This window comes from Vigna unguiculata, chromosome 3 (genome assembly GCF_004118075.2).
Source record: "Vigna unguiculata cultivar IT97K-499-35 chromosome 3, ASM411807v1, whole genome shotgun sequence".
Classification (NCBI taxonomy): domain Eukaryota; kingdom Viridiplantae; phylum Streptophyta; class Magnoliopsida; order Fabales; family Fabaceae; genus Vigna; species Vigna unguiculata.
The window spans coordinates 51,663,712-51,686,957 of NC_040281.1; the positions used below are offsets into that span (position 1 = coordinate 51,663,712).

General features: G+C 31.4%; 2 protein-coding genes and 1 long non-coding RNA gene across 8 annotated transcripts; 2 read left to right on the forward strand and 1 right to left on the reverse strand.

The window, feature by feature from the left end:
- Positions 1 to 353: 353 nt before the first annotated feature.
- Positions 354 to 2,746, forward strand: LOC114177335 (protein LATERAL ORGAN BOUNDARIES). 4 transcript variants are annotated; one of them, XM_028062632.1, is made up of 2 exons: positions 354 to 778; positions 1,766 to 2,746. In XM_028062632.1, exon 2 carries the CDS (start codon positions 1,775 to 1,777, stop codon positions 2,333 to 2,335), a length of 561 nt encoding a protein of 186 aa, XP_027918433.1. In that variant the 5' UTR covers positions 354 to 778; positions 1,766 to 1,774; the 3' UTR covers positions 2,336 to 2,746. The 4 variants fall into 4 exon arrangements, with proteins under 4 accessions (XP_027918433.1, XP_027918430.1, XP_027918431.1 ...); XM_028062629.1 differs by having other exon boundaries at positions 1,771 to 2,746; XM_028062630.1 differs by having other exon boundaries at positions 354 to 726.
- Positions 2,747 to 9,528: 6,782 nt separating this feature from the next.
- LOC114178816 lies at positions 9,529 to 11,666 on the forward strand. 3 transcript variants are annotated; one of them, XR_003603383.1, is made up of 8 exons: positions 9,529 to 9,896; positions 10,032 to 10,094; positions 10,193 to 10,303; positions 10,420 to 10,705; positions 10,800 to 10,898; positions 11,010 to 11,105; positions 11,182 to 11,229; positions 11,383 to 11,666. It is a non-coding gene; the product is annotated as an uncharacterized LOC114178816 (long non-coding RNA). The 3 variants fall into 3 exon arrangements; XR_003603384.1 differs by having other exon boundaries at positions 9,530 to 9,896; positions 10,493 to 10,705; positions 11,378 to 11,666; XR_003603382.1 differs by having other exon boundaries at positions 9,530 to 9,896; positions 10,493 to 10,705.
- A 3,990-nt stretch (positions 11,667 to 15,656) lies between these two features.
- LOC114177247 (tryptophan aminotransferase-related protein 2-like) lies at positions 15,657 to 21,394 on the reverse strand. Its single transcript, XM_028062521.1, has 5 exons — positions 20,623 to 21,394; positions 17,680 to 17,983; positions 16,377 to 16,657; positions 15,987 to 16,291; positions 15,657 to 15,917 (listed from the first exon to the last, which is right to left on the reverse strand). The coding sequence occupies exons 1-5, from the start codon at positions 20,847 to 20,849 to the stop codon at positions 15,727 to 15,729; spliced, it is 1,308 nt and encodes a 435-aa protein (XP_027918322.1). The 5' UTR covers positions 20,850 to 21,394; the 3' UTR covers positions 15,657 to 15,726.
- Positions 21,395 to 23,246: the final 1,852 nt, after the last annotated feature.

Here is a 23,246-nt window from a genome sequence, read left to right on the forward strand (position 1 = left end):
AAAAGTCCAACCATCTCTGCTCCTGGTGTCAAAATGATCGTACGCACACGCATTCTTGTTACCCTTTCTGTCCTTATAAAACAACATGGTAAAGCAAACCACTAAGTATTTCCGACAGCCTTCAAATATTTGTTAGTCACCGTGTTAATTATTATTATTCTTAACAATGTTCCATCTATTTTACTCTTTTGTGTGGTGTTAATTAGTTAATTTCTATGTATATGTAATAATAGTCTTTTTGTCCCTTTACATGTGTTAAAAAATGTGGTTTGATGTTTTGTGAAAAATATAAATCTGTTTGAGTGCATGAGTTGGAGTAGGATGGAGAATGTAAGACATCCCCACCCACATTCCTGATAGATATTATTATTGGATACAAGGTCATAGTTATTCTTTCTAGTCTACCTCCATTTATTACCTTTGTCTTTTGCATCCATTCCTTCTCCATCCACTCAATGCTGTTTGCCTTCCCCCCTCTCTACTATCACCTTTTACCACTTAATTAACAGCTTTTCATAGTTCACTCTCTCTCTCTCTCTCTCTCTCTCTCTCACTATATCTGTTTGTCGCTCTCCCCTTGTTCCTCTCTTTAATTAGGGTTTCCTCTTTAGGACTGCTTCATCCTTTAGCAAATCTGAGGCTTATACCTCTCGTTGCCTTAGCCTACTTTGTCTCGGGAGGAAAAAAGAGAACAGCTTCCGAAGGACCTCCAACAAGGGAAAAAAGGTACTTCCCTTTTAGTTCATCTATTACCAAAGAAAACCTACATCAAAAACAGGTAAAATCATGTTTGTGTCTTGCTTTCTTCTCTGCTCCCTTTCTTTATGCATATATAGTTCTTTCTCTGTTTTTGTTTCTTTCAAAGTAAATTAACGGTTCATACAACAAAACCATGCTTTTCTAGGGCTTTTCTATTTTTGTGTTTTTTCTTTTCTATGTAGTCATCAAATAATAATCCTGGTTTGTTGCAGAAGCCAGATCCCTTGCTGGCTTAACTTATTTAATATTTTCAGAAGGAAATTATGACTGACTGCCTTGTCATGCAGCTGAGTTAATTCTTCAGCAGAACAAAGATTTATACAGATAAAGTGTTCTTATCTGCGCCGGTGTGTGAACATTAAATATAATGTTTCTTCAGATAAGGAAATGAAGCAGAAGAGGAAAACATACCATGAACCTTTGGAGGAATTCAGATCAAGATTTTACAGATAACAGGCTTAAAACCAAGAGTTCTTTACTGTTTTTTTTTTTGTCATGAACAGAAAAAGAAAAGAAAAAGAGGAAAGAAGGAAAACACATCTTTTTCAGAAAAGGAAACGAGAAAGGAAAAAGATAACCATATTAATATTATAATTGAAAGTTACAAAGAATCTTTGAATTTATGCCAGTCAGCATATATAATCTCGTTGCATGTATGTATGTAAAGGAAGAGGGGAAGTTAAGGGTTGTTTGTCTGGGGGAGATTTATAGAAGACTTAAGTGTCTATCATAGGAATTGTACTATTGCAATTGTAAATACTTAGAAAAGCTTTTTCTATATGTATTCTGCAACCATGATAATAAAAATCCGAGAACAAATCAAGGCTTGTTAAAATAAGTGGAATAGTACATACTAAGAGTGCAACTGGGCGAACTTGCATCAGATCCAGTTTTAGGATGATTCATTTGTTTCGTCTTTGATAAGAAGTTTGAATCTAAAACTGCTTAGTGAAGAACTTGAGAAGGATATGAAGTTTGTTAATTGGTTTGATGGGCATGTTTGTAGTGCAGGCAAATGGCATCATCCAGCTCCTACAATTCTCCATGTGCTGCCTGCAAATTCTTGAGGAGGAAATGCATGCCGGGATGCATCTTTGCGCCTTACTTCCCACCGGAAGAGCCTCAAAAATTCGCCAACGTGCACAAAATATTTGGTGCTAGCAATGTGACGAAACTCCTGAACGAACTCCTCCCTCAGCAGAGGGAGGATGCAGTGAACTCACTCGCATACGAAGCAGAGGCACGCGTGAGGGACCCAGTTTATGGCTGCGTAGGAGCCATCTCTTTCCTGCAGAGACAAGTTCAAAGGCTCCAAAAGGAGCTTGATGCTGCAAACGCTGATCTGCTACGCTACTCTTACACTGACATCCCTCCAGCATCTCTTTCTGTGCCACCAGGACTTGCTTCATTTCAACATGTGCCCCAAAGGCAGTTTACTGCAAGATTTGGTAACGAAGCAACTGGGTTCTATCGCCAATCTACTGCAACTGCTTATTCCTTTCCTTATGCCCTTCCTTGGACTGATACCTCTTCGGAGGACATCAGTGAGGGAGGAGCTGCAGGAGGTAATTTGTGAATTAAGATTGCAGTATTAACCCTTCTAGGGTTTATACTTTTTGAGGCGTGGCCTGCAATATTCTCATGGCGTGGTGATATTATATGTGTCTACTATGGACTCTTGGCTATGTAGCCTTAGTTGGACTCTTCTAGCTAGGTCACTGAACCTCTACCGTGTCTCTTAATTTTATTTCTTGCCTTTTCTTTCCTAGATGATGACCGTGTATTGTTTAAAACTTATATATCCAGGGACTTAGGTAGTCTTTTCTTTAGAGCCTAAATAAGTTGGTAGAACATGCATTCTAATGTATGTGCCTACTACACCTCTTATTGGGTATTGATGCAACTCTAGGCATGTGCAATGTGAAGCGGAATTGACATCTTTCTCGGTCATTATTTCTCATTCAGAATAAGTAAGCATTAACATTAGTAGGTTATAAAGCCTAATAACTCTACATTCCAGCCTGTTTTCTCACTTTAATTTGCTCTTATTTGTGGACCACCTTTTTAATAGCTTTTTTTACTCTAATTAGTAATTAACCCAGTTTATATATAGGTAAAGCTACTCACTTATTCGAATATTGTTTTCCTTTCTTTACTATCCGATCCGATGTGAGTTTACTTCATAATAAAATTATTATTCCTTGACATATATTCAAGTCAATGGCATTGAGGGAATCGAATTAATTAGATGTCACAGTCAGAGACACAAAGACAAGATATTAAGCTTGAGTTCAGCTATGATGTAGTGTTGTTGTATGTAGTTTTTATGTAAAAAAGTATGTTCCTGATCGTAATCCAAGACATCTTGTTGCTAGCCCGCGATATCTTCTTAAATTTTGGTGAGATATACGTTGGGCATTGGGTATGGTGTTTGATGAACTCAACTAACAGGAAAAACGAGCAGTGTTTTTCTGAACTTGTGTCTCTGCTGTAATCTAAACTAGTTTGAATTGTAGTTTTCATCATGTACTGAAAAAAAGGTAAGATGATGAATATCTCGGTCTAAAACATTGTCTTCCCGTGAGACTGAGGCTTAGCTCCATCTCCACTTTTCTTTAATCATAAAATATCTGAAATAGTGAGCCACAGTCGCTGTCCTTGTTGGATCCCATACATAAAGTAATAGTAGTAGTTCATTCATCCTTAGGGTTTTCAGCTTTTCTTTCTCTCTCTCTCTCTCTCTTTCATCTATATCCTTCGAAGTGTACCCTGCAGGCTTGCCCTACGAAACTGTTGCTATCAACCCCCAACACCACCTCCACCTCCAGACAATACTGTGAAACAGTATGAATGACCCCTTCTCCCTCTCTCTCATACACTGCAGCTACATTGACAACAATTTGCATGCATTCCACCTTATATAAATTATTTTAGATGCTAACTATACGGATATGGAAATTTATATATGTAGCTTCCTTTTTGCTGATAAAAAAAAATGTTTGTAGCTTCATTGAATGGAATTGGTAAACATTAATAGCCTCTATACATCTTCTTCATTGGATTGTTTCTATCTAGGCAAATGTTAGTTTGCAATTTGGCAGGTAAAATTCTGATCCGATCCTGGTGAGATCAGAACCACAGAAGTTGCAGCATTTTTTAAAAAAAAAAAAAAAAAACTTAATCCGAGGAAATAACAGGGATAGGGTTAGGGTTTTTTTCCACGATGAATTCATTTCCCTGAAGAAAGCAACCATGAAAGGAAGCAAGTACTGGACATCCATATTCTCTCATGTATGTGTAAATATAATGACGTTAAAAAGGAAGCCTAATTGTGTATTGTTTATAAATATAAGAAAAAAAGAAAGAACAGAAGTTGAATTTGAAATGATGAAAACTGAGACAATCCTTATATATTATCTAAATTGTTCATAATAATATTGAGGTGTTTGCAGAGTGAGTGTAAGTACTGAGCTAAATGCTGAAAACATCTTCTGTTTCTCCCTTCAGTTTTGTCAGTCACTTTATTAGTCCCTCTCTCTCAGGACACAGCACACAGACACTGTTACAGTCATTAAAATGAAGAAAAAGTCAGAAGGCTCACAGCCCTCCCCCCTCAAAGAATATGAATGTGTATGAGGGACACGAGGGCGTTCGCAGCGAGAGAGTCACGTCCATATTAAGACCTCCAATTCATAACCTTCTCTTTCTCACTTTATATATCATAATATGACTGTGAGAGTCACCACGACCCCTCCTCGAGATCACCAAAGGCCTCAACCTTTTCTTTCTTGGAATTTTTGGTGAAGCAAATCTAATCCCCAGAATATCTCCCTCATACCGTCAAGTCCCTTTTAACGGGTATAAATAAGATTAGATTATAGCATTGGAACTAACAAAAGAGAAAATAATTTGTGGCGAATAAATAACCAAAGGAAAATTAAGGGTGTGATATATACACTGTTGTGGGTCAGAGAAAAAGTGAGTATGGCTTTCTGAACTTGTTGTTTCTCTGAATGAATGCAATAGTTATAATTTCAGAATCCATCAAACCCATCAATCTTCTTCAGTCTGCACTAAGACGTGGAAAAGAAGCAAAGAGCAGGTGAAATTGGCAGGGTGAAGTTATTAGAAAGGACAAGCATGTGGGGGGTCCTATCCCTATTTAAGCCCCCACAACAAATTCTTTATGTCCTCGTGCACCTAATAAAAGCCCACAATGGGTCCAGGGACTTGTATCTTTCGCGTTATGTGGTTTAATTTCCACTCTCTCTCTCTCTACATACACATACACATACACTCACAGACCCAAACATGTACTAATGTACTTTCGTCATTCGTCACATTATGGTCAAGAGAGACAAAGAAGTCTATTGTCACCCTAATAGTATTTACAGGCAGTCGTTGAGACAAGTATACGTGCACATATGATGTGTCCACTTCAATTGTGTGTACCAAAAATATTCCGAGTCTGAAAAGCATAACTCAAACTGCTAATGAACTTGGTCATCATTCATAAGGCTCGTCACTCTCAGTCTTCATAATAACTTATCACCACTCAATTATATTTCTCTTCCTATCTTCCTTTGACCATCATCTGTCATTGTCAACTTCTTCATTTCAATTATATCTCCCACTTCATTCAAACTTTCTTCACAAAAACTCTCCAACTTCTACCACTAGAGAGACAAATATATGTTCATGTTTTTAAAACGTTTGGCAACATAAAAGATCAAGTTTACGTTATATGTACGTGAGAAGTCAAATCGATATTTAGATGTAATGTGGAGAACAACATGTTAGTAATGCTGATGTGAAGGTTAATGTAATTTTGGATTTTTTTTATGATTTTTATTATATTTTTAGTTATCAGAATCAAATGTTATATTTGGAAGAATAAGAGAAATAAATGATTGGTATGGTAAGTCTATGAAAATATACTGCTAAGTCTATGAGAATATTTTATCTAACTTTATTATTTTCTATATGTTGATGGAGACATAAATCTAATTTAAAGATAACATATGAAGTTCAAATCTATAAATCTAGAGAAAGATTTATGGGATGGAATTTAATTAAGTAGTTGATCTAAATAATTGTTTAATCCATTTTTCATCATTTTAAAATTAATGTTTGTATCTTTTTGAATTAAATATTTTATGTCTTTTAAAATACATAGGTAAGTTTTTTTAGTATTCTTAAATTTCCTTAATCACGATGACAAGTAGTGAAGTATAAGAATGAGTGAAAACTTATGTGGAATATAGCGTGTCTTACATCGTTTTTTATATATAAAAAATAAAAAAATTATAAAAAAAACCATAATTACATTAACTCCTCTAAATTATAAGTATATAGAATATATATTCATTCCAAACTACATTCATATTCATGCTTTAACTTCATTATAACAGAAAGATTTTTTTTTTTTCGACTCATCCATTATCAAGCAACAAAAATAATGAAATGATTTTGAAAAAAGAAAAAAAGTATATTACATACTCATCCCAACACAAAACAGCAACTACTAACCAAACCTTTTAAATTGATCCAAGCAAGAATGAACCTGCATCCCTAACAACATTTCACAACCACTGCAAAATAAGATGCATTTGAAAGAGTTTAAAAAATATATCGAAAAGAATTTTGAATTCAATTTTTCTAGTGACAAAAACTAAAGACTAACGATTATCGATAAAAAAAATAACCGCTGAAAAAATAACCACTGCGATAAAATCAATTTTGCTTTTAAACGCTGAGGAAAAAGATATTAATCACAGCTTTATTAAAAGTCATGTGTCATGCACATGCTTTGTTACGGTTATATCATTAAACAATAGATAGGGATGAGAAAGAACAACATTGTATTTCAGATATAACTAGAGGGTTAATTGTTATGTCAAATAAAAAAATAGTGTAATTTATTTAAATATCAATAAAGGCTTGGATATATAAATTAAATTACTTTTTGCATTGAAGAGTGAACCAATAAGTTATGCTGTCAAAGTGAAAAAAGAGATTAGGCAATACAAAAGATTTTATTGGTATAAATTTTAAGGTACCAGTATAAAAATCAACAAAATTACTACATATAATGTAAAATAATTTTAAATTGTTAGCTTATTTTCTATATAAGCTCCCAACTTATGGAAAATTAAATGAATATATATTATTAGTTCATTTGTGTGGACCATAATATTCATACATACAATTTATTTCTTTTAAACGAAAAACAAAGCTAAAAAATCAATTACACGTATAAGAATTTTCTCATTTTAGGGAAAAAATAGAGCTGTAGGAAATATAATAGTTCTAATACTATGCATAGTTTCTATTCAATTGCATTTGTGGTATTTTTATCCCAAAGGTTAGAGCAATTATCCAACTTTAAAATGTACATGATTGTTACGGAAATCTCATTAGGATAGATTTTTTATTTTTAAATGATTTTGATACTATGTTAGAAGTAAGTTTTAAACTTAATTCAATCCCACAAATTTGTTATTTGTAAGATGATTTATAAAGTGAGGTTTACACATCATTTATATATTATAAAATTGTTTGTCTTATTTCTAATTTATGGAAGACTTGCAACGGTTACTGAAATTTATAAGTTTAATTTTATAAACAATCACATATATTTTCTGTGATTATTTTTCTCTTAAAACGACTGAACTATTTAAGGGAACTATCCTATTTGCTATAAATGAAAAGGGAAAACATGTATTGTGCCATGAAAGAGGTAAGGGAGGAAGAGAGCGATCAGAGAAGTTCTTATCACACTTGTTTAGTCAAATTTTTTTCTTTTTATTCACTTGTCGGCTTACGGTGTTTTCTTTTATTTATGAAAGAAAGAAAGTGCAAAAAAGTGATAATTGACATAATTATTTGCTGTGAGTACTTTTGGTAAAAGTGGTAAAAATATAAAAGAGCGGGAAAGAAAATGGTATATTTATAGAATGAAATAAATATCTCTAAAAAAAATGTAATAATTTTGGGTGTTGTAAGCATATGAAAGTTAAATGATATTTTTCAAATTATGTTCCCTTTTTAATGTAGTTTTCTTTCTAAATTGAAACCAACCAACCTATTTTTGTGGTGTAGCGTTTGCTTGGTCAGAGTAGTCCAAAAATCTTATATCGGTCTATGGGAGGAGTAAAAAAATATTTGCTTTAATATTTAAGAAAGTTGCTATTTTATTAAAAAAATACTTTTATTGTATTAAAACTAAAGTTTGTGTTCGTATTTATTATTTAAAGGATTGAAAACAAATTAGTTTTGATATTTAAAAAATAATGTTTAGATACTAAAACTTAAATTTTTATATACAATAATCTATATTATTGTTTTGTCATTGACATAAATATTAAAACCGATATTTAGCGCTCTTACTCCACTCTCCTTTTTTCCTCTTTTACACACAAAATTAAGTATTTTATAATTATATTTTTAAAAAAGTCATTATTAATATAATAATAATGAACGTAAATGAAAAAGTATTAAGATTTTATTATTATTATTATTATTATTATTATTATTATTATATTAGAAAAAGAAGTTGTTAAAGGATTTTGTTTTGAAAATGGAGTTCAAAATATATTTTGCCTTTTAAAAGTGAGGGTGATTTTAAATAACAAAGGCCACCATGTTACTCTAAGGTATTCCATTTGATATGGACCTACAGGATCAAAATTGGACTTTTACTTTCAGCATCCGATCAATTTACTCGTGCACCTCCTCAAATTTTTAAAATAATAATTTTTCAGCAACTCCTCTGTAAAGGTGACTTCCAGAACATAAATTCTTAAATCTTCCAAGAATAAGTTTTCCGAATATTTGGAAACAGAATTTTCAAAAACAAAAAAATCAGAATGAGATTTCTGAAATAAAATTTTCAATACACATATAATATTTTTTGAAATAAACTTTTCGAAATATTCCTACATAAAATGTTTCGGAAGTTTTGGACTTGTCTACATAATATATGAAATATGTTCCGGAAAAAAAACTTACCAAAGGCAGTTTTATTTTTTTTTCTTTCTCATTTTCTCCTCTTCTTTTTTCCAGTATAAACTACACTCCATTATTTTCTTCCTGCACCCCTTACTTTTGGAATTTATTTTCCGGAATATAATAAACAATTTCCAAACTTTTTTTTCTGAAAATCAAACATCTCTTTTTCCGGAAAGCATTTCCTGTAGCTTTTGATGGGGTTGGAGAAGAAATTTAAGGAGGTGGAGGAAGCAATAGGCTAAAATTGAGGTTAAATTTGGTACGGCTGATATAAATAAATAAATAGGTGCTTTGGTCTTCCATCTCCAAAATTTCTTTTATATCTTCAAAAACATTTATCCTTTAAAAAAATATTTTCATATGTTAATATATATATATATATATATATATATATATATATATATATATATATATAAAGGTTAAATTAAATTCATGAGAATGACTTAGAAGATAAAAATAATTATATAAAAAAAATTAGAAAATTAGTATTCTACATAAAAATATTAAAAATAAGTAAAAATGATTAAGTGCCATAAAAATAACTTGATACACATTAAATGAAATTGCAAAATGAAAAAAAACTACAGTTAAGAATATGATGACACTAAAAATAATTGTTAATTAGTAGAGGTTATTTTGTGGAGGTTATAAAAACCCTCCACAAATTAATATTATTTAAGATAAATAGGATGAATTATGTAAAAGCTAATAATTCTACAATTTTTAAGTTATTTTGAAGGGTTATATGACCTCCGCTAATAGATTTTGGGTTTGGACCCTCGTCTTTTCATCCTTTACCTTCAAAGGTTTCACACTCAGTTAAACCCTCGTCTTTTCATCCTTTTCCTCCAAAGGTTTCACACTCGGTTTACGTTTTCCCCAAATTCCCAAATCCAAAACTAAACGCCACATTCATTTTCGTTTTGGTGAGTTTAGGGTTCATCTCCCAAATCGGTTTTTTCACCTAGGATCGATCAATCTCGTCATCAAACCTAGCATTTCGCGGTTCACGATGGGTTGCCGGAAGTAGGGTTCACTCCTTACAACAGTTTCACTCTGGACCATGCCAAGGGACCAAGATTGGGGGCTCCACGTTTGACAGCTATGGCACAAGACCTTCATCCAAGGTTTGTTTTTATCCTTGGTCGTCATTTTGCATCATTACATTGTGCGCAACAACTGTTCGATGAAATTCATCTCTGTACTCCTTTTCTTCTTCTTTACCCATATTAATGTTTGATTATTTGATTATTCTATTTTAGTTGAGAATTTTTGTGTCAGATCCAGTATTCTGAGAAGGACTTCGATGACACTTATAAATATAGGTATACGCGCTTGAATCCATTTTCTATACCTTTCTAATATTATTTTTATTTCAATGATTTGTATACCTTTTTTCTTAATACTATAACATGCGTTACAGAGGAAGAATGGCTATAATCCTGGGAAGCGAAGAGTGAATCATAAAATGGATATGGAGAAAAGAGAAGAGATGATTCGGATGACCGTTTATGTGTCTAACATTGATCAACTGGTATAAATTTTATCTCTATTGTTGATTGTCTTGTTTCAGTTAGCTTACAATGTTTGCCACGTCTGTTAGTGCTAATCATTATTGTTTAAATTTTTTTGTGTATTCTTTTGTTTCAGCTAGTTTGTAATGAGTATTCATGTTAGTGCCAATCACTATTGTTTGGCTGGTTTGTTGATTCTCCTATTTCAGCTAGCTTGCAATGTTTGCAACGTGTATTCATTTGAGCCGGTATTGTGGATTGCTTGCAATGTTTGCCACATGCATTCATGCTAATGATTGTTGTCTAGCTGCCTTATGGATTCTCTTGTTTCAAAAACTGATACCATGCTTGGATATTATCCGCTGAGAGTGCTGCCTTCAAAATCTGCCATTGCACCTATGAATCCAACATTTTTGCCTATGGTAATATTTTTTTGTTCATGATGCCTATTACACATATTTGAAGATGTTTGGCCATAGTGAATTAGCATTGCTATTAACCTTCCTGATGGTGCAGTATTTCTCAGTCTGAAGATGAAAGGGAAATGTGCTCAAGAAGCTCAGGACACAAGGTGCACACCAGCTCAATGCCTTTCTAGGCTCTATATACATACTTGTAAGCATTAGACTCAAAAAAGGCGATATTAATGATATATGATAGTTGCATGCACTTATGAATTTATAATCATCATCAACATATTGATGATCATCAACATTTACTGATCAGAACTTGGAAAGCTAGAAGTCCTCACATTGGACCAAAGGAACGATCATGGACCTAAATTACAACTTGCCCCCGAATGTTTCTCTAACAACTCTTGAGGTAGAACAAATGCTAAGGATATTTGTAATTGTAACACTTTTGACTATCTCTCTCTCTAACCAAATTTCTTTTGCAGGAGTTAGATGGTGGAGTTATGCTTCTCCGTTTGGCACATCTATATGAGGTTAGTCTATACAAGATATTTATCACATATGAACAAAGCCAAATTGCATAAATACATGTTTTAGCGTAATTTAGTTTGATTATGTAATATTGTAATATCTCTCAGTTTTAATATCATGTTTTCTCATGTTTTCGATGTGATTACCAAGTGAAGATGTTGAATATTCAACTCTAACCAAAGTAGAATTGAAGAAGTTGTTTGCCAAGAAAATGGTACGTAGACATTCTTTTCACACATAAAAAGGGGTTTCTTACACTACAAAAAAATTATTATTCAGTAGGGGTTAATTTCTAGAGGTTATAAAAATCCTCTATGGGATGGATTTTTGAATTTTACCTTCTAACCGTTAAACTAAAATCACTATTCATACATGTAAGTGGAGACTCATTGGACAACAATTCTTGTATTGGTGTAAGTGGAAGGTTTCTTAGTACTAATTTCGTCGAGCCTTTATTTTCTGTTGTCCAAAACTCATATGGGACACAATTTCTCCATTTGTATTGTTGTCTACTACATGAGTGTTATGTATTAGGTATATTAGTTATTTGTCTAAGTCAGAATCTGACTTAGTTTTGTGCCTCTTCATCTTTGTTAGCCTAACATGGTGCAACTTAATCAATGGGCTTAGAAGAATTTTATTATTATTATTATTACTATGTTTGCTTTCATTTTTCTTATGGGATAGAGATCACGATGTTGAAAGCAACTATACCAGGAAAATAGCGATATCTTGAATGTGTAGGTCAGCACTTTAATCTTGTTTAAAAAGATCAAACTTCCCCCCAAAGACCTTTACTGTATTAATGAGAAAGCTACCTTCTATTTGTTATCATGACTACTCTTTTTAAGTTGTTATTGGTGGTTTTTATAGTGATATAGTGTATTTTATTAGAAATAAGGAGCTTTTAGGAGAAACACTACCTTCTTGCAGCTAATATTTATCTTTTATAATTCCAACAAACTGGTGATGCAAATGAGCCTGAGTCTTCTATGGGTACAAGAGGACCATCTGGTGGTAGCAACATTTAGGGTGTTGATGATGTTTTTTAGGATGAAACTATTTTAGTGTATTATGAACTTTGAGTAAGTATGGATTAAGTTGTAATTGTTTCAATTTAAATCGCTTTTATGTTAATATGTTGATTTTGAGACACAAAAGTTCTAATGATATATATTTGAGCACTTTGGTTGATGTATTTGATTGAAGTTTCCAAAAAAATATTATTGATATAAAAATATAAGTACCTCAAATGGGGAGATACATTATCAAGTATAGTAGGAAATTCTTATTACAAACAAAATATTCTTTTTTATAAGATTTGAATAACGCAAGAAAAATACAGTAATAAATCCACAAATTAAATAATACAAACGAAACAGGTTAAACTTTTACAACAAAAAAAATGAAAAACATGAATTTTGGAATCAAATAAGTTTATGGAAATAAAGGAGGTTTTAAACCTCCACAAAATAATAGTCATGAATAGGAGAGGTTATAACCCTCCATTAAAACACTTCCACAATATAAACCTGGTACCAGGGGTTGTAGAAAACCTCCACAAATAACTTGTGGGGAATCTATCTGTGGAGGTTTGAAAAACCTCTGCAAATTATTTTGTGGAGGGTAAAAACTCCTGCTAAACGAAATTAAAACCTTCGCAATTTAGCTTTTTTTTTGTAGTGTGAGATAAAAAATATATTGAAGATTTGAAAAAACTTTCTACATATCAAATTAGTCGAACTGTTTAAAGATAATCAAAGTTGTTTAAGTGAAAAAAAAATTCAAACCCAAACAAAATTAGGGATAAGAAAGAATAAAGATTTTTTTTTATATACATTACTTAGTAAATGAAGGGTTTAGAGTTTTGGGTTTACCCAATTGAACAGTTAAAATTGATAGTCAACCATTCTCATGTTTAAAAAAAATAATAAATGAAAATAACAAAAAATAGTAGAAATAATCAAATTTGAGACCTAAAAAATGTTTGATTCACTAAAACTGATAATATAGCATTTAAAAATAATTACTTAAAGAAAAAAAATTGTATAATCAAGATTATGATAAGAGGAAAAGTACATTGAAAATGTGAGTGAATTTTATTAATATAGAACAACATAAACAATTAGAATAATAAATAAAAAATGGTGTAGCAAAATACAAAAAAAAGAATTACAAAATTAAAAATAAAAAGATTTCATATATATATATATATATATATATATATATATATATATATGGGTCGGCATGGCCTCACATTGTCATCTTTTGTCTTGACTCAAGAGTTAGGGTAAAATTTTTAACCTGCCACCCTGCTGTCTCTTATCTCATCAAACCCTCCAAATTGGCTAGTTAGATGAAGAATGTGACGAATTGACGTTTTTTTGAAATAAAATATAATTTAAAATTTTAATTTTTTTATATTATATTGAATGATGCAAACTTATATATTAAATTTTAATTTATTTGATTAGAGAATTAATTAATCAATTACAACTTATAAAATATTTACGATATGCTTTTAATATATATAAATTAAGAAAAATATTTTGCAGACTAGTCTGCCAATTTGATAGTCCACTAACTCGTCTTTAACATTGTTAGGATTTTCAAATTGTTCTTCTGTGATGGACTAACTCACCCCCAACTTTTATTTTTGATGGGTCAATGACAGGATAAGTCAAAATAGCACGGACTCACTAGTTTCTTCATCCATAATGAAACTTCTTTTATACTTTATTTATAGAGTAATAATACTTGACATGCATTACATTCATTTGACAACACATTCTAGGAGTAAAATAGTCATAAAAAGATGATTTTTTATATTTGTAAAAGAAAAGAATAAATGAGAAGAGTAGTAAAAGATAAGGAACATCAAATGAGTGTAAAAAAATTTTTGTATCTTAAGATCAAGTTTTGTCCTGACGAAGAAATTTATTTTCGAAAAAAAATATTTTTTAGTTAATGATAATTAAAAAAGGTGAAATAAAGTTTTCTTCAAAGATTCCAAAACTTTAATTTGAAAACAAATAAAGAAAAAAAAGAGATTAAAAAAAGAAGAAAAAAAACAGAAAGAGCCCAATTTATTTTTAAGTATCACACTTCTTCTCACAAGTCCAACAAATATATTTTCGTCCTCACTCTTTACTTTTCTACCATTTGTTCTTGATAGAAAAAATAATTAATTATATGATTTTAATAATTTGAAGCAATATTTTTTTAATAATTAAAGATAGGATATTGATGATGATTTATATTGTGTTAGTATTGAGTTTTTAATGATTAAAGATAGGATTGATGATGATTTATATTTTGTTACTATCGATTTTAATGGTATTGTTAATAATTGGTTCTTGCCTATTGTGATACTATTTTATTATTTAAATTTGTATAATCAAGGAATTTCTAAATAATAATTTTTCGGAAAAGGGATTTAATTCAGTTCAGCATGTCGGGAACCTCATAAACAAAGATATTTTAAATACTATTTTCATTTACTTATTCTATTATAGTTAAAGAAAATCACAATTTGTAGTATGTCTTAATTCACTGAATATATAAGAAACGTTTCGAGAAATACCATTATTCTTGAACCTTTTCCTGTAGAAACATTAAAAAATAATGAATAAAGATATCTACAATTAAAGTAACACTTTTATAAAAGGTATTAAATACTGAAAAAGTAATTTTTAAACTAAACATATATAAAGCTCTTAAATACTTTGCTTGATAAAAAATCAAACATATCCCAACTTAAGAAGTGAAGAGAGTTAAATATTAAAAGGGCCAAATATACAGACTTAGGCTTGTTTAATACGAATTAACTTATATTGTAAATTTGCTTACTTAAGACAATAATTAGAGTGTACGTCTTAATATAAAATGAAATAAAATGTTCTAACTTATATACATTTTTGCAACACAATATTGAATACTATATAAATTTAAGCCTCCAAATATAATATATATATATATATTATGAAAAGAAAAATGATTACAAGTTAAGTGGGTATATTTTTTTGATAAGATGGTTTCTATATTTAGATTTATGATTCATTAAAACATTAGTTTAATTAATAGGTTGCTCCCCACTAGTCATAGATCTCAATATAGCATGTTCTGTTTAGGTGAAATAATGACTAATATAACTTGACAAAATTTGTTTCTATCCTTTAAAAGGGGTGGCCACTTTTCTCCGCGTTCACGCTGACCGGAACGAACATGTTCGGCGTGACAAGATAGAGTGCACCACGTGACCCAGAATAAGTCCGTGAAGATAACGAAGCATCACTATGAGTGAAAGAGAGTCACCAACAATGAAGTGTTTGGTTCCCAAACAGAGTTTAAATTCAGTGTAATAATGCTTTACGAATTGAGTTTATTTGACGTCTTAAGATCGATCTTACGAATAGTTGCACTTGGAATATTATATATGAACTATCACCTTTTATTTGTTATGCATGTATGTACATATGATATACACAAGAGGTCAATTTTCATTCTCGCTCCTGTATGGCTGATAGTCTCTCTATGAACTGTATAAAAGTTTCATCTGTATCCAACATGCTAATTCTTACATATTTTGGGCTAGCCCCAAACTGTGTCCCACTTCTCGTTATAATTTTGTATCCTCGAAGGAAGGTCTCGCAGTCCTCAACATCTCCCTCGCACTTCAACCACACGAAAGCTGCAAAAAAAGGTACATGGTGAGACAAAATCCACAAACTTTCATCCAATTTGTTAATCGCTTATTTACCTGGTTGAGGCTCCGTCTCCTTACCAAAGAAGGAGCAGAATGCGGGAGAAAATTGGGGCAATGAGAACATATCACCGCCATCAACTACTTCCCTCAGTTGCTTCCACCTTTGTGCCATCACCTTGTAGCTGAACTTGAAAAAAGATTCCCCCCCGTTTTCCTGCTTTTCTTCTTTGCAGCTCTCCGAGACAGCCTTTAAAACCTTGGCAGCTCTCAGTTGAGAATCCTTCGACACACCAATTGTATTTAGCTCTATGAATTTAGTCATTTTCTTCGCTACCTCTTTATCTTTCACAAGAGCCCATCTACAAAGTATTATGACAACAAAATATTGTTATATGATCCACTAGCTATCACTTTACTCCTGTTAAAATATTGTTATGAACTTACCCTATGCGCATTCCAGCATGACCAGTGCTTTTTGAGGCAGTGAACAGCGTGAGATCATGATCCGAAGGGGATGATATTGGTGTGTATTGCGGCCAATAATAGGCAAGGTCGTGAATCAATAGTCCCTGCCTTCGGTTCACCATTGATTTCCTTCTATATCCATCAGGGTTATTGGGAGAAGTAACCAACTCAATGTAAGGACCTTCTTTGTCAAAATTCTCTGCATCACCAGCCCATTGGTAAAGGCCTGATTTCTGGTAATCTGTCATTGAGGGGTACGACTGCAAGTACATAATTCCTCAATTCAACATTTAATCATGAACTGCTCAAACTAAAAACAACCCAACATAATTTCTTTTTGCTATATCTTCCTATCTCACAATTGTGCCACCATGGAATTATTTGATTGAGAAGTTAAAAGCATTACAATATTAAATACCACATTTAGTGAAGGTTCAGAGAAAAACAATGTTAGGAAACTTTAGAATTCTTCTTCTGTAAGTGCATGTACAACTAGAAAGAATAACTTTAAATATTCAAAATCAATATTATAGCCGCTCCCCTGATAATAAATAAAACAAATATCCAACACTCTTTCTGATGTCCCCAGATAATTAATGAGCCTGAATTTGCCAATCATGCAAACCTTTTCATCAAAAAATTCAAGGCCAGATCCTTTTTCCTTTACGTACTTTATAAATTGCAAGTCTGGAACCTAAATTTTAGTCTTTTTCAATTTGGCACATGCGACTGTTCACCACAAGTCTTCATGTGATCAGGTTCAGGCCCATGAGAGAGAGAGACATTGATGAAGACAAACACGAGAAGAACTAAATGAGGAGGCAGATTCGGTAATGGCCACATGAGAGAATTCCTTTACAAAAACAACTTCAAAATATCGAAATACTAAATTCTCTCGAGTACTTTCTTATTTTCTGAACACAGTATCTTCACCGGAAGTGAGATACAATTCCCTCTAAATCGAAACATTTCCTTAAAGAACTGATATCTTTAATACGTATTAAACATCTAACCACTTGTTTAAAAATCATTAAATCTACTTGTCCACCAACCATGTGACACTGTATTAATAATTCCCAGGAACACTTCACACTATCTACATAAACAAGAGAAAGAAAGAAATAACTTTTTACCCTTTTAAAATATTAAATGATGTGTCCTTTTTCATTGCATGTTATGAGTTTAGTTATTGAGCACATTAGATTCCTTTAAGATAAAAAAAATGTTAAAGTGTAGAAATATTATATTGTCCGAAACATATGCATGATCATGCATGACTGACCGAATAATAAGGCGCGGCAGATACAACGCTGATTGGTTCAGCAGCATCAGGCGAGGACAGAGCATAAAGGGCAGCCAGAATTAGCTGAGAGGAACCTGTTCCAACAACAATATGGCGACCTTCTGTCACAGCATTGCCCACCACATTGTGCAACCTCACTACTTCCGTTGCAAACTCAGCCTCCAAAAACCAGCAAATGTTTGACCCTTCAGATAAATAACTCATTGATTGCCATCCTGGAATTGTTATTGTAGTCTTGTCACCCATTTGTCGCCAGAATCTCTCATACATTGTTGGGTCACCACTGCATATCATCAAACATTTAAACTTAATTACCATCTACAATCTAGATAAACAAAATGTCCGCATACGAAACCGGATCATCATTAATTACACTTAAAGTAATCAAAGTATAAAAGAGATAACATATCCGTAGTAAAAGATTTAGTAAAATTCTCCATTATTATACTCTGCTCATCATTTTCTATTATTACAAATAAAGTTGAAATATGATTGCACCGCGTTTTGTTTTATCCCATCGTCATGTAGCATGGTGTATCTGTGTCATTTCCTTCTTGTAAAGTGCCTAATATAATATAACCGACCCATGTAGATGTAGGGCATGATCTGATATCTGAAATCTGAAACAACGTGGTGCTATGAATGGCCTAGAACACTCTTTACTTTGCCCTAGAAAAGAAAAGTGGTAGATTGCGAAAACAGTGAAGGCACAGTGGGGCAGGTAAGAAAAGAAAGGAGAAAGGATGGATGAAGTCGTTGCATGGATTATGGATGGATGAGGGAATAAGAGAAATGTTTGGTCCAAGGGTCTATGATAGATATAGGATTAGATAGATAATAATAGCAGATTATATATATAGATAGATTGATAGATGAATGGGGTGTGGCATGTTAAGGTGAGGAAAGACAAAATACGTTAGACATGGAGTTCCATTCATGGAGGGCCCACGAAGCAGTTGATCCAGACGACCCATAAGGAAACGGAGAAAAGAAAAAGGAACAAGAACAAGAAAAAGAAGACACATATAAAGTTAAACAGCAACATTTGAGTGTTTCACAATTGGGGCGGCCAAAAGTTGGAAAGATCTCTCTAAGCGCACAATTCACAACCCCAGGCGCACTTTCATTCATATCATAAGTCTTTTGCTCACTGTAATGGCCACCAAAAGGGTGTCCTCGTATTGCTGTGTGCGCATCAGGCACATGGCCCCCACCAACTTCTTTGGTAATACCAATTGCTGTACCTTCTGCTCTTAAAGCCCTAGTTACGATGTGCAGGGTTTTAGTAGTTCCAGGACCACGACTACCTTAACAGACATTACAACAACAGTAACACCAATTATTAATTATTCTTATTATTATTATTCTTGGTCAAGTAAAAATATGGACCTCCCATGGTGCTACGTTAGACTCCATCTACCACAACAACAACAACACCACTACTGTTCTGTCTAATGTTGCTAACACTCTATCACCACCACCCTGTAGGTTAGATATTTAATTTGCTTTACCTGTCAAAAACTTAGTAACGTCACTTGCGATTCATCCTGGACAAAATATAATTGTTAATTAAATAAATAAACCTTTTGTTACAATTTAAGTTATAAAAAAATGTGTTTGTTTTCTATTTTATTTTAATTTAATTGATAAAGTTCTCAATGCTATCAAATATTTTCGCTAAAAAGTTCCTACGCTCCGAACTCGGGAACAGAGAGATGACAAATATCATCGTTAAACACGATGCTTGGCGTGCTCTGATCAGGTCCCAACATGCACAGCAAATGTGGATGTCTATCACATGGATTGGTATAAATTTATAATAAAGCTAAATTAATTGATTTAGTTTAGATTTTGAAAATTATAGTGATTAATTCAAATTAAATGACTGAATAAAACTGTTGCTACAGTTCAAATTATCTAATTGTGACAATTAAACAAAATATTACTTTTAATCCCTATTTATTGTATATTCCATATAAATCTACTTTATACACGCTAACCTTTTACTGCACGCCATTTCCGCTCTCGTTTGTTGCTTGTATTTCTATTATAAAATTCAAAAAAAAAATAGTGTTTGCAATATAAATCATTTAATAGTTTTCAATAACTAAAAAAATGCATTATTACAAAATATAAAATATCTTTGAAAATAAGAATATATTTATGGTTGATTAAATGGCAGGAATTTATGATGCATATTCATTTAGATTAAACTGACTATACAAGCATCCTCATTTATTCATTTATGGAATAAATGGATTGGACCAGAGCATGGTCTTAAATGCAACTTAATGGAGGAGCTTCTCTAATAAGATATTTTATTTATTTTTGTATATGTCATAATGTCACTGACATATTTTAAAAATAAAAAATCATTCCCAGGACTCTGACTTGTCCCTGTCCTTCCCAGGAACTAGTGCAGGAAGCAAAGCACAGACGCACAACGTAAGCAATACTGTAACAGTAACAGAAGCAGCAAATCCTCTCACAACAAGACGAAAACCAAGCCTTTCAATTTTATATAAAATGGAAGTCCTGTCTAATAAGAACTATTCAGAAATATCTAATAACTTTTTCCAAAATAAGAAATATTTTTGCCGTATAAAAATAAGAACTATTTTATACTTTCAACATTAAACTCAATGGTTTTAGCTAAGGCGTAGCGGGAGATTCTGCTGAAAAAAAAAAAAAAACAAACAGTGATATCCTTAGTTCTCTATGCTTTTGTTACCGGGAAATTAACTCTCCCTCCCTCCAAAACGAATTCTCAAAAGGGTAACGAAATGATACCGCAAAAACCTTGAAAAGTTATTTACAAACCCAAACAACACGAAAATCAGCTACCTTGGCAGCCGTAATGCAGACATGTCGAGAAAATTAAGGAAACAAAATAGAAAGAATACTAGATTAGTTTGCACTTACTGATCCAAGTCGATGATGTTTTCACGAGTAGAATTATGGAGAGACGCGGTGGGAGATGTAGTGAAACATGATTCTGCATCTGCCATCATTTTCTTCTTGAAGCAAAACCACCATTTGTTGCCTTCGCCAGTCTCATGATATAGAGTTCTAAGAATAAGACTGACATTGAGGGCGAGAGACAGCACCAGCAAGTGCCTCAAGGAAAACAGAGATGGAACTGCAACCATTTTCCAGCAAAACACAAAGCACTAGAAAACTGAAATGAAAACAGAATAGAAGGAAGAAGTTGGAGTGAACAGGGTGTGGTCTGGTCCACGTTTTATAGTGGTTTCAGAATCACTCAGCCCTATTAAAAAAATGGTAGCAATTAAAGAGGTATAGTGACAAGTGTTTGGTAGAGATGTTAAAAGTTAGAGGTTTTGGGTCGGTGGTAATAGAAAAGTATCTGGTATGAAACGGAAAAGATTGAACTAAAAAACTGGGAAATTGAGAAGAAGAGTGTTAGAATGAAAATGTTGAGAAACCTTTTCCGGGATTTAATAGAGAAAGTGGCAATGGACAGAGAAGATAGTATTGGAGACAGCAGGGGTGAAGCAAAGTAGGGAATAAAGGGCACTTGGTAATAATAACACATTTCCTAAAAATTAAATGAGGAGAGTGTGATTGTGGTATTGAAGAGAACCAATGGAAGAAGATAGTTTATGAGGCAATATATATTATCACGGTAACCAAAAAATCCTGAGTTGGCTATACCAGAAAATTCACAGTTTTCCGATGCTGGATCTTGAAAACAGTAACGCCATACTTGTCTTCAATGATCTGTGTGGTACTATAGCATCGCAGAGAAAATAAATATTTTACTGTAGTGGTGTCAACATATTACCAATCGGGTCGGTGTGGGTGTGGTAGTACTAGTAACTACCGGTTATTCATTTCGTCTAAAATAAAACGTTTCACTTACTTATGATAACAAAAAAAGTATTATTATAATTATAAAAAACTAGCATACATAAATGCACGATATCGTGCATGTGTATTCGTATCGTATTTCTTAAATATAAATCGATAATATATTAATAAGTAATAATAATGTTATATTATTAAGTTAATATATAAAATAAATTTATATTTATTTAAAATAAAATGAAATATTAAAAATAAAGTAAAATAAATAAAAAATTTAATTATTAATGAATAAAAAAAAGAAAAAGAGATAAATAATTCTATAGAAAATTGGTCAAAATAACTATTAATTTTAAAAAATGTAATAAATAATTATATTGTAAAGGGTATAATTTGTATTATAAAATATGAATACAACAGAAAAAATATGGTTATAGATAATTATAAATAGTTTTTACAGTTTTATTGTACATAATTTTCATATATTTTGTTGAAAACTATTTTATTATAAATAATTATTTAATTTGTAAAATATTAAAATTAAAACAATCAAATTGGAAAAAAAAAAGTTAAATTAAAAAAAAACTGTAACTTAAAAAGTAAAATTAGGAAAATAATTATTTTGATTTAAAAAAATACTTAAAAAGTAAAATTGAAATTAAAATGTGTACGGCAAGAAATAATTTATATAATAGTATGGGTAACAAAAATTTAATGTCATTAAAGAAATTTCTTTTTCTATTTATACTTTGAAGATTGAGTAACTAGGAAGCGTCTTACAAATCTCCTTTCAAGTAACCCTTAATTTTTCCTAAAATTTCATAAAAAGACAAAAGAAAAAGTAATTAACATTACATTCTTTTTCTTTATTGTGATTTATTTATGCAATAAAAGGAAAAATAATAAAAAAACTGTGAAGATAAATTTGTTATAATTATTACTTTTGGGACTTTTTAAGTTGTGAGACAAAAGAGGAAAAAAATAACATGAAAGTGATAATATTGATTAAATATATTTTTAATCTTTAAATTTTTTATGTAAAATTAAAAGTTGTTTATTTCTCTAATTTTGATATATTAGATATCCTAGTTTTAAAAAATAAATAAATATAATACTTTTAACCTAATAAAAATATTTTTCTTAATGTGTTAAATATATTTCAAATTAATATTTGGATTAGAATGTGTTACGATGTGTATAACTCAAATACTAATTTAAAACACAGATTGACACATTAAAAATATTTAATGAAATTAAATTATAAAAATTATATTTATTAATTTTTAAATATTATGAACATTGAAAAAAAAAATCAATTTGAGGATTCAGTTGCAAACTCAACAAATCTTGCTTAGCATATTGTATGAGGTATCAGAGAAGCAAGCTTTCAATGTTTTACTTACTTTAATAAACTTTTCCGTTTAATCTTGATACAACTTATCTACAAACAATTATTTTGTTAAAACACAGCCACCTAAAAATGTGATAATTTTTCATATATAATATCGCAAAGAATGAAGAATTTTTTTTAAATATATTCTATTAAAAAAATAACCAATTAAAGTTAAATAAAATATAATAAAATATTTAATGTTTTCCATTCGAATTAATAAACAGTACTTAAATATTTATAAATATATTTTATTGGTATTATTATTATATTATCATTAAAAATAATTAAAATAACAATTTAATTCTTTTAAGTATATGTTTTATATTAA